The 16126-nt window shown below is 41.1% G+C and overlaps 1 protein-coding gene across 1 annotated transcript in view; it reads right to left on the reverse strand.

Moving 5' to 3' along the window:
- Positions 1 to 4212: 4212 nt before the first annotated feature.
- The window catches only part of LOC130592957 (ethanolaminephosphotransferase 1-like), a 50559-nt gene continuing 38645 nt past the window's right edge, over positions 4213 to 16126 (reverse strand). Inside the window, exons 7-10 of the mRNA XM_057397740.1 lie at positions 11429 to 11477; positions 9128 to 9308; positions 5615 to 5797; positions 4213 to 4484 (exon numbers count right to left, since the gene is read on the reverse strand). Of these exons, the coding sequence (XP_057253723.1) occupies positions 4419 to 4484; positions 5615 to 5797; positions 9128 to 9308; positions 11429 to 11477 (479 nt within the window). The 3' untranslated portion in view covers positions 4213 to 4418. The remainder of the gene's footprint in view (positions 4485 to 5614; positions 5798 to 9127; positions 9309 to 11428; positions 11478 to 16126) is intronic.

The raw sequence follows: 16126 nt of genomic DNA on the forward strand, positions 1-16126 counted from the left end.
TACTGTTGAAGAGCAGTTACTAATTTTTTTTTTTTCCAGACTCCTTTAACCTGTGTGGGATTTCTGATGGGGCAAGGAGTTTGGGATCAGTCTATAAGCTTAATTCCATCAGCACCAGTCTCCTCTTACTGCAGTTCACCCTTCTGCTAATACTTGAGCAGATGCATGGAGAGCACTTGAAGATAAAATGTATTTCTAAAGGTGCGAATGGTTGGGGTTGCTGAGCTCCCTGGAGGGCTCATGGCCAGGCTGTTGTGCACCTCTCCTTTTCTCTCTTTGGAGCACATATTAAACAATAGTAAGAGTCCTAAAAAGCTGAACTTCATCTGCTGAAAATTCCTTATATCCTGTTTCTGGTCCAAAGAGCATCACCCTCTCACTGCTTGTATCAAGGCGGGGGGAGTGACTGATATAGGGAGCCAGGGCGGTAAGATACCTTGTGGGCACTAGAAAACTGGGCTGTGCTGAGTGGCGAGCGATGCTCTGAAAGGAGAAAGAGTTGTCCTTCTCCTCCCACCCCCTGTGAGTAACCCATTCTTCTGTTACGGTTTTAATATGCATTTGTAATTACATTTACTAAATAGCACACCATAAAGCTTTGGTTATATATTAAATGTAAACCGAAAGGAATGTAAACATATGTATTAATTATAAATAGATAAGTAATGGCATAATAGATACAAAAAAGTCTTATTTGGATGTATCAGTCGTTTTACATTATCCACAGATTGTCGCATGGTAGAGTAGATTTTTGTCTGAATATGTGAATAACTTGCGTTTATCTTTTTACATATTTAATAAAAAAATATATGTTAAAATCTGTCTAGCTCTAGAGACTATTCACAACATTCTAAAATAATACTTTTCTGCTTTAAATACGTATTCTTTTCTTCATTAGTGAATGCATATGGGACCAGGAAGAAAAAGGCAGCTGCTTTGAAAAGAGATTCACTTATTCAATGTGTGTAGGTAGTATTTGCTTCCCCAAGAGCTCAGCAAATGTACCCCCTTCTGCAAATCAAAAATGAGAATGTATGTGCATGTAAACAGAGCATTCTTCTTTATGGTAAATGCCTTCTGATTTGAGTACTAAATCTCTTGTCTCAGTTTTGATACCGCAAAAGCAAAACTTGCAGCAGCCAGGAGGGTGGAGAGAACTGTAAGAAGGACACTTAAGATCCCAATGGACTTTTCATGCAATGGCCAACCATTCAGGGATGACTGTTCCATGCAGTGCATAAGTCACTTTCATTGTAGATTAAAAGATGGGGTTTCGGAAGAAAAGGGAGAAACTTAATTGTAGTTCTTACAGCTCTTTTGCAGCATGAAGCAATATTGCTGCAAGCAATTGCTGCTAAATTTCCAGGGCTTTGAGCCTTGGGTCGGGACCTCTTTCTGTCATTGAAGCTACCTGGTTGTGCTCTATACTAAAAGATCAGCCTAGGCCCCTCTGCTGCCTTCAGCTATCCCTGGGGCTGGGACTGAACACTGCCCACCACCACTTAGGGAAGGTTTCTGATGGAGAGGGTGAAGGATGAAGCCAGGACCAGAAGAGCCCATTTCCAACCCAGGCACTCAAATCTGGGAGAGCAGCCCTAGTTTGGTTGCTTTGTACATGGCAAGGGCGGAAGCATGTCTTTGGGCTAGCACTAATCCCCAGCATAAAAAAGTTACTTACTTTCCAGTTATTTACTTTCAAACAGTTGAAAACTTTCTGACATAATGTTGTGACTGTTAGGTCATGTACATACCATTATCTGACTTTGCAGAATAAATCTGTGACCATGCTGCCCTATGAACAAAGCATTTTTATTCCCATTCATTGAACCAGTTACCATCTCAGATGGCTAGCAATTCAATATATACACTGTGCAATACATGCTCTCTTTTTATACTTGTCTTCATAGAGATCGTAGTGACAAGTTGTTTCAAAAAGGGAAAGTTATTTATTTGCCACATCTTCATACAGAATGTGAGAAAGCTGGCTGGAGCTTAATTTCCTTTGAAAGTGACACTGTATTTCTCTTTAGAAAGATACAAGTGCAGGCAAGTTGTGGCAGTTCAAGTTCTAGCATTTCATTTAATGAAATATATTCAAAATACTCCATTACAGTGCATCAGATTGTGCAGCTTCTGGAAACCTTATTTCCAACTGTTTCCTAAATAAGTGCAAGACAGAGGGAAAAGGGAGTGCCTCCAGTATAACCACATTCAATCCAGAGGTATTTTTGTTTATTGTATTCTAATTCTTTTCTAGTCAGGACTTCCTCCGGATACTTTTGATGGATGGGTTAAATACAAACTGCTGGAACAGGTGAGACTTTTGGGGCATCATAGGTGGTATCGGATGTAGTATTTGACTTCATCAAACGGATTGCTGGGTATATGTCTCTATTAAACTTGTTCCCCTTCAAACACAGTCAGAACTGCCTATAATTAACAGTTTAATTAACTGCCTATTAAATAAACAGCTGTCAAGCTTTTTCTAAGAAAAAGAGTCCTTGGGCAGATAGGGAGCACCAATGTGGGAACCCCACGCTCCCTGAGCATCAGATGTGGTCACCCGACAGTGAGGAGGAAGGCTGGAAGACCCCGCTCTTTGTTCCAGCCCTGGAGCTGGACCACAGGGGTGCTAGAGGGTGCAGGAGCCTCCTCTCCCTGCAGGGCTCTCTGCAAAATCTCCAAATCAGCATTAACAGGATGGCCTATGTCCTCTGATTAACTCAAGCTTTAAGCTGCTTGAACTGTGACTGCAGTATGTGGCTGTAGTAGGGGATGGGACCCTCAGCATGCCTGTTTACTAGGTGGAACATGTGTGTTTTCAAGCCATAAAAACCGTTGTAAGTTGGTTTGAATTTTCTGCTTTGTGAAGAGGGGAAGCTGATGTGCAGGCCTGTCCCCTGGTCCCTGTCGTAAGGGCTGCCATGGGAAATCAGCCCAACTGACGGTGTGGTAGATCAACTGCTCTAACAGGCAGTAGGAACTTAAACTGAAGCTGTTCAATTTAAAATTGAACAAAGCTATGAAATTGTACAAAGATGTACAAAGTCAGTGCTCAGCTGAAAATATTAATAAGAGCCACTGATGTAAGGGTATATTAATTGGGGAAAAATGATAAGGTGAGTGATAAAGCCAGAGAAATGGTCTAAGAACTGAAAAAGTTGAACTTCAGGCTCAGCAGCTCAACAACTACGCTTCTGCCCAGCTTCTGGCAAGCGAGATAGGTAACTAGTTAATAAACATGCCAGTCCATCAATCACGTCCCTCTGTGCAAGAAATGTAATCTAATGCTTACCTTGGGGAAAGTGGGCAGATTGTTTCATTAGTGCTTCAAGGCCACAAAATCCCTCTGGCTAGAGCAGCGTATGAAAAGAGATGAAACTTAAATTCTTCCTCCTTCCTCCAAGGCACACAGAAAACCTGCATATATTATAAATGAAGCGAGTGGTTTGCATCTGCACGTAAACATGTAATGTTTAAAAAAAGCCTTTCTTGCCTTTTTTTTCCCCATTATCTAAAACCACGAGAATTTGTTTCAAACACAAAGGCAAATAATGATTTGCTTTGTATTTTGCATTCATAGATGATGTTGACTAATTAATTTTGCAGTGAAGTATGAGAATCTTCTAAAGTTTTTTGGCCAAATTTATTCTCAGCTGGTTACCTTTGTAGGGTTATATTGCTTGTAGCTACTGAAATGCCAACAATGTGCTTTTTACTGCCCAGAAAACAAGCATGAAGGCCAGGTGCTGCTGTAAGGAGCCTGCACTTCTGACAGATACAGGTCAGCTGAGATTCATCTTAATGCTGGGGAAGAAAAATCCCATAGGTTTTAAAAACACTTTACTGCACCCATAGCTTTCTGATCTCGTTCTCTTTTCTTCACACATTCATCTGAGGTGAGGGAAAGCCTGAATGTGTGTAAGCCCTTCAGGAGGTTGTATGGAGTAAATGAGTTGTGAGAAAATAAATATGGAAAATGAAGCAGGCGCAGATGTCTGAGTGGGAAGGACATCCAGGGAGGATTTGCATTGGCAGGGTCCCACTGGTGACTACGCTGGGAAAAAACAGTGCTGGTTATAAACCATCGAGGATCTCATGGAACCTGACATGGATTTATCCAGGACTTTGGACACAGTGGCAAGGAGGAGGAAGACAAAAGCTTCAGAGAGGGCAGTAACATAACATTGCTGAAGAGAATATTAGAGCAGAAGAACTTGGTAAACACTTCTCTGCTGGACAGGAACCTTCCTCTGAGATGAAGCATCTTGCTGCATAGCTCATTGTCGCAGTGGTTCAGATACCCGGATGTATCTATTCTTTGGTTATTTTAATCAGATTAATTCCAACTATGTATCACATCAGAAGAGTTGCAAATCTCCATGTCAAGTATTACAGTCTGATCGTAGTGCAGGTGTTCACTCCTGGACACGTTTCTTCAGGGAAAAGATGTAAATATTCAAGTGCTCACTCAGCTGCCTGCCCTAAAGAAGAATTGCAGAGATTAGCAACCAGTTTTGATATGCTTCACAATTCAACATCTCTCTTCTGGTCAGAAAGAGGAGAACCTGACCACATTCCTTGGATACCTGGAGACCTTCAAGTACATAGGGACCTACAAGGAGCTGTGGTCTTTACATTTCTCTTGCAGCACACTGATGGGAAGCGAAGTCAAGTCGCTATGGACCAGATTCACAGATGACATAAACTGTGATGGAGCTAGGCCACCTCAGTCAATAGCAAATTTTGATGAGGTGTATCCATTCTGACCTCCACCAACTGGTCTGTATTGATGCTGAGGTAAAATCTACAATGATGCTGATGTCTGCTAACAAAAGTCTTCTTTCAAAGAAAAATCCTTATATCCCAGGGGTGTATCTCAAATAAAAAAATGCTGACAAACTTCCTGTGAAATGAGACCTTTCCCATGCAACGTGGTTCATCTAAAAGCAACCCCTCCATTAAGACACTTTCCTAAGGATAGTTTGACAATACTCTTTAAAAAAGAGGGCATTATCTGAGGGAAACAGTTTCAGCAGTAATTCAGATGACAATAAATGACAAAACTGATACCTAGCAGGCACAAAAATGCATTGCTAAAACCGAATGTCTCATTCATGTCTCCAGGCTGAAAGATGCTAACAGAGGGCCAATAAAAGATTAGAAATTGGGACAACTATTTTGCTTGCAGAGTCAAAGCAAAGTTAACCTGATTTTATGAATTCTATTCCTGGCACTTTGCATCTTACCTTCCTATTTTTTTTCTGTCAAATAACCTCAGGAAGAAGAAAGGGAAAAAAGAGATGGGATCATTCATGCCACATGAGTCAACCACTGCTTAAAAAACAGCCCATAAATATTCTGATTGTGATGGCTTTAAAGCCAAAACCAGTCAGCTACACTGAATAATGTAAGTCACTGAAGTTTCTGCATGTGTGAGAAGGCGCTGCCTGCAGTAAAGTGACTTTTAAACCTTAGACTAAACAAAACATGTTAAAAACAACCCAACCGTAACAGCATCCAGACTCCCACATCACTGCACCAGCTAGATAGAAACCATTCCCAGACCCCATCTTCCTCCCCACCTCAGTGCAGTTCTCCCATAGCCACTCACCACACAGACCCCATAGTGCACATGGGCAGCCGTGACCAGCACAGTGAACACAGCGAGCACGGCTTCTTCCATCCAGCCCAGCAGCCCGGAGATGGCTGCATAGACCACCAGTGCCAGCGGGAAAAGGAACCAGTGGAAAAGCTCCGGCTGGGTGCTGCTCATCTGGCAGATGATCACCTTGCACTGTCAGAACAAAGAGCCAGGTGAGAAGAACTGGGTTAGTCCAGGGTCTGGGTAAAACCACATCTGTTTTCTCTGCGTGTTGCTTCTGATACGAGGAAAACAAAGCTAGAGTTCAAAATGGGGCTTGTTTCTGGTGAGAAGACTACTATAGATATACCTCTGTGCCTCACTGTCTGTGAGTCAGCATCGAATCACAGATTGTTTTGGGTTGGAAGGGACCTTAAAGATCATCCAGTTCCAACCTCCTGCTATGGGCACCTCACCCATAGGTGCTCGGAGCCCCACCCAACCTGGCCTTGAACACTGCCAGGGATGGGGCAGCCACAGCTTCTCTGGGCAGCCTGTTCCCGGGCCTCACCACCACCACCACAAGGAAGAACTTCTTCCTAATATCTTATCTAAATCTATCCTCTTTCAGTTTAAATCTGTTCTCCCTTGTCCTGTCACTACATGCCTTTTAAGAAGTTCCTCTCTAGCTTTCTTGTCTGCCCTCTTTAGGTAGTGGAAGGCTGCTCTAAAGCATCCCCCCAGAGTCTTAAAGGACTTCATTACAAATAATTTAACATACACACTTCTTTCCTGGAGACAGTGTTTTGACGCGCTTCATTTTATAAGCTGAAACACATATTTACAAAAAGGGAATTTGTTTGCTACCTTGTGCTTCCACACGGGCTCATGAAGTTGTGATCCCAAATCAAATGTGCCGCCACTTAATCACTGTGAGAGTGTATTGGTATTTCAGTGAGATGGTGTGACAGAAATACATTCTGATTCATTGTATAGAAGGGAGGGAAGGTAATATATGCCACTTTTAAATCCTGGTTTTCTTTTCTAGCACTTCTCTATGTATTAAACCACCATTTCCTTGGCTCAAACGTGGCAGTGGACTCCCTGGAGGTAGAGCTGGGGGCCCAAAGTAAAAGATCCCATTCAGAAAAGCAGAAAAAAAATGAATACAATATATGGTGCATGGTTTAACCGAAAGGAATTAGCTTAATTTTACTGAATTCTTGAAACGTAATGAGATTAACTCAGCCAAAGTTCACATTTTAAAAACCATTTAAGCACATGTGGGTGTTTTACCTGGTTTAGACTCCTTAAGAAATGTGTCTCATGTTTCTCATCTCCTTTACCAAAAAACCAAAAATGTATTTAGACAGGTGAAATATTTTATCAATTTAAGTTTCACTTAGAGTTTAAATGTGGTTAAAAATAGATTTTATGCTTTCTCAAAGCTATAGAAGAGTGAAAAATTCATTCCTGTGCAGTGCCTGAAACCCTGTGACAGCAGCAGGAGGAGTCTGACCATAGGCAAAAAAATACTGGCTTTACTGTCTGTGCTGTGGAAGCTGAAGAATGCAAAGATAAGCCATAAAAACATGATTACCTTTCAGTAATGCAAGAAGTGAGCATTGGTACCTGGTGTCAATAGCTCTTCTTACAAAGCATTATCAGTATTTTGATTTTTTTTTTTAATAATACTGGTTTTATGAGGGCTTTGGGAATCATTGCAGGGGGAGTCAGAAATTGAGAAAGCAATCTGTACACTAGAATTTTTCTGGCTGAATAATTGCACCCACCCAGAGGCTGGATTTCATATTTTTTTAACCATTATTACACCATGTTGTCGTGGTTTAAGCCTTGTCGGCATGTCAGCCACACAGTTTCTACTACCCCCACCCACACCCCTTGCCCTCCCCCTGCTCCTGGAGGGATGGGGAGGACAATCAAAAGAATTCAACTCCCATGGGTTGAGATAAGAACAGTTTAGTAACTAAGGTATAACACAAATCACTACTGCTACCACCAATAATAATGATAAGGGAAATAACAAGGGAAGAGAATACAACACCTCAGCACCCACTGACTGATAACTCGCTCCCCCCAGCCTGACTGAGCACCCACCAATACCTCATCCAACCCCGCAGTGCCCTAGCCATTCCAGGAAACCCTCAGTTACACCCTGGGCATGACGTGCTGTGGTATGGAATACCTCTTTGGTCAGTTTGGGTCAGGTGTCCTGTCTCTGCTTCCTCCCAGCTTCCCCTCCTCCCTGGCAGAGCATGAGGCTCACAAAGTCCTCGGCCAGTCTAAACATTTGAGCAGTAACTAAAAACATCGGTGCTATCAGCACCATTCCCAGGCTGAAAGTCAAAACCACAACACTGCACCAGCTACTAAGAAGGAGGAAGAAATGACTGCTACTACTGAACCCAGGACACATGTGAAGTACAATACTCAATTCAATTGCTTATTAGTATTTGGAGCAGTTCACCTTCAGTGTATCACAGGACTGCAAAATGGGACTATACTCCGTGCTCCTCCCTCAATTCCTTATTCCCCCTGGTCCTGAAGCACTGACTGACACTACAAATGAGGCAAAAACAGTATTAGGAGATGAAAGCACAGGAGTCTGGAGAGGCAGACTGGAAAGAAGAGGTAAGGCTATAGGACTATGCCCTTGGGGTGGGATGCGCTTTTCCATCTACCTCACCTATCATTTGCAATGCTACCCTGGCTGTGCTGAATTTACACCTCTAGCAGCTGTGGTCTGTGCTCCCAGTAGATCCTTAGTGTCTTGTCTCTTGCCGTCTCCCCCTGGGAGGCTCCTAATAAAGTATCTCCTGTGTCTGAGATGTCTCAGCTCGTCAGCCAGCTACCACATGTGCTCCTGCTACAGGAATGGCTGAAAGTCCCCTTTGCGGGACTTACTCACCCACTACATCCCCTCCTCCTGCACCCAAACATGTGCCCCTGAGGGCTTCCTAAGTGGGAGCTGTGACAGTTGTGCTGTGGTGGTTTGCTCAGACCTGGATATTTCTGAGACTTGCTCTATGAGTTAATCTCAAAGTAGAGGTCTGAGCGTCTTGCAATTCGTAGTCTACAGAGTAGATAATGGAAACCCAGGGTTAGACTATCATGGACAAGAAAAGCACTGTTATGCCTTACTCTGATACTGGAGGAAACATGTATAAGGGACCAGAGGAAATGAAAGGCTTGGTTTTAATTTTTAAAATGCTACAAATCCTAACTAACACCCATATATTTTTAATGCTTGCTTCTAAAATGTTGAAAATTTCAGCTAACACACATACATTTTTAATTCACATGAGCCTCTAATGCTGCAATAGATGTTTTGGTAAAAGAAAAAAACAAGTCCTAAAGAATATGCATTGCACTTACTGCCTAATAAACTGCAGTCTACTCAGAGGTAGGAGAAATGTGTGATTCTGCTCAGTTTTAGCTGCAGTTTCTGTTTCCTTCTCTTTGTTCACGTAAAAGTCAAAGCAGTCTCTAAATAATACCACCACCACTAATAAACATACTTACAGTAACGTTTGAGAAAGCAACCCCAACCATCCATAAAAACAATCTTGGTTGCTTTGCTAATATGTCGACTGGAGATAAAGCCACCCAGACTGTAAGAAGCATGAACAGCAACAGAGGTGACACAAGAGGTAGGAGTCCTTCATACAACGAGTTATTCCTCAGTGTTTTCTTCAAATGTGCTCTGTAAATAAATACAATGGTTTTATGGAGTAAGAAAATATATCCATTCTATTTCTGCCCAGGAACTAAACTCAGCCCAAGAATTCATCCTGAAGCACAAGAACTACCTGTGCAAATGTGCTGCATACCCAGGTATTTTCTGAGAAATTGTAGGATACTCAAGTAACATTTGTTTCTGGAGTAAAATTATATTGGTTTATTCCTATAGCTTCTGGTCAGCTCCACACACTCATCATTGCCTGGCAATGGACCGCTAAGCTTAACACAAAGTGAGCTGCAGTACTCTGTTTTAGTTGTCATCCAAATGCACAGCATGCAGGCTTGCTGTGAATTCAAAATATGTATCTTTTTAGAGGATGAAACTTCTGACATGAGACATTGAATTACTTCCCTCAACATCCCCCATGTTTTCAATGGCAGCAGAGTCAAGCACGTGGCTGGGGCTGGCACACATTGCTGTTGTTTAGATCTTCAGGTGATGCTGCCAAACAATCCTGTAGTGTTGCCAAAGTGTAGCCTAAAGGGGAGCCTTTTTTTGCTAATTAGAGTACAGGAAAATTTATGATTCATTGTGTCTTCTTGGCTATTTTAAGCTGTCTTCTAAAGGTAGTACTATTAAAGGTAGTGAATGGCTATTTTCTGTCAGCTAAGAAAAAGATAACTCTAAAATGAACGGCTCTTTTGTGTATCTTGCATCTTTTTCACTCAGGCAAAACTCAGAGATTATAAAAGGAGTAGGAGGTTTAATTTATTAAAGGTCACTACCATTGAACCATCTCTTCATACAAATAGCTCAGAAGAGCAATTCTGTGTACTAGGAAATGTCCTGTTTAAAATCTGAACACTTGTATTTGTAGAAACATCTAGACAAAAAAGACAATTCATATATTTCTCATTCAAAAAAAGAATATCCTTCTGGTAAGACAGCAACTGAGGACAGGCAGCAGGATGAGGAAACTGAGGGGATGACTGGAAAACTCAAATCCCTCATCACCAAACAGCTTGTGTGTGCATCCTTTAAGCAAACCTGACCGGATGTTTAAAATTACTGTGCTCCTTCTGTTCAGAGGAATCATAAACCCACCGGAAGGGCTGAGAGAAACTGTGTCGAATGATGACTTGGAGAGGAAAACGCTAAGAAGTCCTGACATGAGAGAAAAGAAAGCAAATACTAAATATTCAACTGGTTAAACGCTGCTACTGCCATGGACTGCCATGCCCATGGTGTTTCCCTCCTTCTCCCAGTGTTCCCTGAACCAGAGTCCCTTGCATCACTGGTCACTAGCCCCCTCATGCTGCTGCTCAGCCTTTCTGCCAGTCCTCAGCCTTTCCTGCCCCACGTCTCCTGGCTCTCCACTCCTCCTGCCCCAAAATGGGGTAATTCATGTTTTTATTAACTGCAATATGAAAAGGGCTGTGTAGGAGTGATGTGTTATTGTCTTATAGTCTTGCTAAAATTTAAATCTTCATATTAATTTCCACTAATTCCTGAAGACAGGCAGTGACAGTCCCTCCTCCAGGACACTTAGGACCTGAGAGACCTGATGTGACAGATGAGGGAAATGAGCTAGCAAATACCAGTGCAATGCAGGCAGCATTAATGAAAATAGGCCATCAGAATATAAACTAGCCATGTATAAAATTCCTAGGTGCAGCAAGCCAGCACTGAGATGTAATCACAGCTTGCCACCTGTCTAGCTTGTATCTGACAGCAATTATGTGCAGACTTCATACAGAGGAGAGTTTTACAGAAGGGTCTGGAAGACAAGAAAGTAGTTCATGGAGTGCAGGGTGATCAGGTACAGACTTTCACCTAGCGCAGGTAGAAGTTAAAGTCACATTTGACTGCAAATAAAACGGATTGATTGTAACTACAGAGCTTTCATCAGTGTGAGACTGCCTGGAGAATGGCAAGTAAAGGGAAAAGGAGTTACAAACATGGAAAAGAAACCACTCAGATTCAAAAAATTGACCAGAAAACCCTTTACTACATTATCAGGACAGCATCTGGCTGAAAGAAGGCTACTTCAAGCATTACATTTATTATTCAAGTGAGGAAACCATTAAATATACATAATTAAATGGGAGGGAATAGAATTCATTTAATGCTAATTCACTTACCTGTAAATGTTGTATAGTGTTTGTGGAAATGAAAGAAATAAACTGAAACCTGGAAGAGAAAAAGATCAATATGTAATGAGAGACAGTTCTGCTACACTGATCATCTCAGAGCTTTCTCATATGGTAACAGAATTAGCGTGCTATTTTAAAAATGACTCTGTATTCCTGTACTCATTACTGGATACAAACTGAGTTTGGAGGCTTTAGGCAATAATGAAACCCTCCTCATTCTTCCAAGAGTTAACTGCTAGAAATAGTAGCTGGTACTGATTTTCCTGCGTAATGAGTGACATTTTTTTAATTCTGATGTAGTTAGTAGGTAGGATCAACTATTTGTCATACAGGTTCCTCTGCTGGGCCCAAGAAACAGCATAGCCCCATTTTGCATAAGCTGCTCTCTGTTCATATAGGAAAGAAACCCCAACAAAAACCTTGCAGTGGAATATATAAAGGCAATTAATCTCAAACAGAGCTGCCCACATTACTGGGGAAATAACAGGTTTATAGTTCAATATACTAAGGTTCAACTAAAGATCTGCTTTACTGATACAGCAGCTGAAATGAGTTCATTTCTGTGATACAGCCATAATTTGAATCAGTGAGGGGCTTTACTACATTTTTTTAATACAGCTGTGACCTTTCTGGAGCTCAGCTTGAACCCACACAGAACAAGTAACTTGCCTTTGCTAATACTGTGTCTATCTGCATCAGGGCTGGTATTACCAATACAGCTGCCAGCAGCCCTAGGGCTGCCAGAAGACCCAGTTGCACCCTGTCTGACACCCACACTGGTCCACTTAAGGGTCAAAGAAGTCCTCCAGCAAGAAGTGGAAGTGCAAGGTTTAAACAAAAAAGCCACAGTATCAGTCAGCCTAACTGGGTGAAAAGATATACAAGACTTATATATCTATTCTTATCATATCTTAATCTCTGTTTCCATGCAGAACTCTGGTTTGTGGGGTTTTTCCCTATTTTTTGTGTATTAAGGGCTTTTCTCTGGTCTGTTTGCTGCTTGGAGATTGCTCTAAGTAACATGTTTCTGCCCGGTCTTTTGATGCGCTACATTAATACAGAATTCCTATTTTGCTATGGGCAAGTAAAGCACTCTGATGTTGTAAACCTTCTGGTTTTACCTTAAAAAAAATCTCATTTAAGAAACATAGTGCACAGTTTGTATAGAAAAGTAGCAAACTTTAATCTCATCATTAGAAACAATTATTGGAAATAAGGAAAAATAAGAACTAATAGAGGAAAGAACTCATTTCAGATGACTTTGTACTGGGGCTAACATGGCATAGCAGAGTCTTGAGAAACGTCAGTGTTTACCATTCGGTCCTCATCAAAGACATACCCAAGTGTTTAGCATGCTCGGGCCACGCTGGCAACTCAAGAGAAGGAAAACTCAAAAACCAAGCAAGAATAGTGGAAATGAGGGTTGCTGGAAAACAGGAGCAGTAAAAAGGGATACAAGAGATCATCTACTTCTCCATTTTTTCTGTTTGTCTTTTATAGAGAAGGAATCAAAGAACTGGGAGGGAAAAGAGAATATCCAGCCTGTAAACAATTTCAGGTATCACATTTTTGCTTTTTAGAACAAGTAAGATAAAGAACCCTGATGCTTTACCATGGCAGAAACTCCTTATCCTACAGCTGAAGGACGTGCAACTGAAGGAATATCCAAATAATTTCGTAGCTATATTTCTCAAACTCCCACGCTTAGTACCTTCAGAGCGATCTGTGTTTAACGTGCACCCCGGTTAGCTATGTTTCCTATTAGGCAGGGAGGGCTAGTTCAATAAAATCTTGGGTTACGTACAGCAGTTCCAACATCTGCATCACATTAGAGCAGACATGAGACAAAACATTGACTCTTGAGGTTAAATCTAAATTTCCTGCTGCAATCCTGAAGTTTGATTTGTTAGGAGAAAAGCAACTGAGAGTAACAGAAATAGAGACTAGGAATAGAAATAGAATTCAAAGAGCAGTGGCTGCCAACAATTTGTTCTTTTTATGAAGTGCCATTTTAGTCAGAAATAACACACTGACCACAAACAATCCCCCAGTTAGCTAAAAGCCACTTTCAGAATGGGGCAGCTGTACCAGTTACTCCTCTGTATCTTTATATGGCTTCCCTTTTAGCAGAATGAAAGCTGTCGATGCAGGAGGGAAAGCAAAGGGTGTTTCCCTGTTTCTTACGGGATTTTCAAAATTCCATCATTTCCTACAACATGTTGCTTTCCCATCTTTTTTTAGCTAAGGAGGCCTGGCTCGGGGGCTGCTTTTGGTAGTCATTAAGTCTGCCTTTTAATTGGCATTAAGGATCCCATTGTGCCCAGGAGCTAAACTGCGGCTTCCGCATTGCTGCCATTCCCTTCTGGTCTGGGGAACAAAAGGTGCAGCATGGAAAGCAAACTCACTGCTGTCTCTGCCCAAGTGATGATGATGATGGAGCTTTTTTGGGTTTTTTTTCTTGTCTAAGTCACAAAACGCACATTATTTTTTAAAATCATTAAAAAATCAAGTTTAGTGCATTAGACATTTTTAACACATTACAGAATGTAGAACTTCTTGAGTGTTATTCAAACTACTACTGCTCTTCCAGTATTTTTTAATTCCTCCTTTAGTATTTTCCTGCTTTCAGCTGATTTACATTCCGAGACACAACTGTAAGAAGACAGGCCCGTATTAAAGGCAAAAATACTAAAGCACAGATGGGTGGCACAGATACAGGGAATTGTTGTGTCACACTAGGCTGAAGGTATCAAGCCCAAATCCTTGGATTTAGGTACAATCCTGTAGTCAGTCCCTTGCCTTGCACTCTCTTGACTCCCTTTTCAGAGAAATAAGCATTTGTGAAGCTCCTATTTTGTACATATTAAGCAAAAAAAAAACAAACTAACTAACAACAAAACCCAAACCCCAATGCATTCAGGAATTCAGGATTAGAGACATGCCAGGAATAAAGGCATTATCTTGTTTTCTAGGTATATATATGCAGAAACACACAGATATATACACACACATACATAAACACGCATATATATACACACACGTGTGTGTAAAAGGGATCAAAATAGGTAACTCCCATCAATTTTAGTGACAACTTTAGATCCACTGGGTAATTTCAAATTCAGTTCTAAAATGGTAGGATGCCATGTGATATTGATTTAAAAATAAAACCCCAAAACAGTACCACAATACAATTTGTTCCCTTAGTCCTGACTAACAGTGATGTATTTAAGTTCAGTTACATGAGGGCATCCTAAACCCTCATGTAACTAAGCTGAAAGGCTAATGAAGATAGGTTGTTTCTGTGACACACTGCGATTACTTGGTGTGGCTGGTATAGCTGAGTTAACTTAGGCATTTGTGCAAATCACAGACTTGTTCCCTGTAAAGAGACAGTATGGCCAGAATTGAGCTGCTGACACCACTGTCAGTTCTAAAAAATGCTATTTCAGCAATTAAGGGAACAGCCCCACGCTGGCATTCAGACAAAGGTAGGAGGAAGTCTGCTGCAGGTACCCACATTCCTGAATACACCAAACTTCACAGACTGTAAACACCACAGCATAAAGAAGCAACCTCAAGAAAGTAGCCAAGACACCTAAACCACTATCTTCAAACAGATTATACTGCTTCAAAGAAAGGACAATGTTTACCCTATCTTCTCCACACTTCTGCTATCATACGCTGCATTTGTCATTAAGCTCCTGACAAGTGAGCCATCCTCAGAACATTGTTGAGATATTATCTGTTTAGAATTGGTTCTTCCTTATAGCTAAAAGTTCAAAATGAGACAGTGCAATAAAGAGATGCAGTTTTAAGTGAACACCACAATGCAAACATGGAAATTCAGTCAGGATAGAACCCTTCCATCCCTGCTCTGTTCCCTCCAAAAAAAAGCTTTCCAAATGCATTCCTCCCATTTGGGAAGCAGTGAAGAGGTCTGCACAGACCTTCTTCAGGCCATACTGCAGAAGCTGAGCTCAGTAAAAATCAACTCTAACTGTAGGCAGTTGCAGTTGTATTTCAGCCTGCAAATGAAATACCATAACCCTCCTCTTTAATTGCTCACACCTCCACATAGCCTTCTTCAGTTATACTGCTTGGTCTTCCTGTCTCTGGGTTAATAATTCATCATAGTCAATGCTTCCTTTAAAGAAAAGGGATGTTATCATTTATCATTTTAGCCACCAGCCAAAAAAAACAAAACCCCAAAATTTAGGTCTCAATATTAGCTTGGAAAATATCTTTAAATGCTTTTCCCATGTTTTTTTCTAATTTCTTCCACATTCAGAGCCACTAGACACTGAAAATATCTTAACACGCTGAATGTTTAGCACACTGAGCAGTGCCTGGAAGCAAGCTTCATTAAAAAGTGAACACTCAGAAGCACTTGTAACTTGAACAGCAGCATTTTATGGAACAGTGCGATGTTTCTCAGGCATGTCTTGAGAAGACAACACTTTTAATTGGCTGTGCAAACAGATAATTGCATATTGAGATGTCCACTAAATATAAAATTATGGTTTATTATTATATAAAAGGGCAAACTTAGAACCACTTAGTAACTGAAAAAAAATAAGCTTAGAAAATTGGTATATGATCGTCAGACTTAATTGAGCCTGTGAAGTCTGAATACATTAAGCAATTGATGGACAGACGAAAAATACACCCAAACAGATCTATACAATA

Source organism: Pezoporus wallicus, unplaced genomic scaffold (assembly GCF_028554395.1).
Source record: "Pezoporus wallicus isolate ANWC-B61680 ecotype Strahan unplaced genomic scaffold, APGP_CSIRO_Pwel_v1 contig_227, whole genome shotgun sequence".
Classification (NCBI taxonomy): Eukaryota; Metazoa; Chordata; class Aves; order Psittaciformes; family Psittacidae; genus Pezoporus; species Pezoporus wallicus.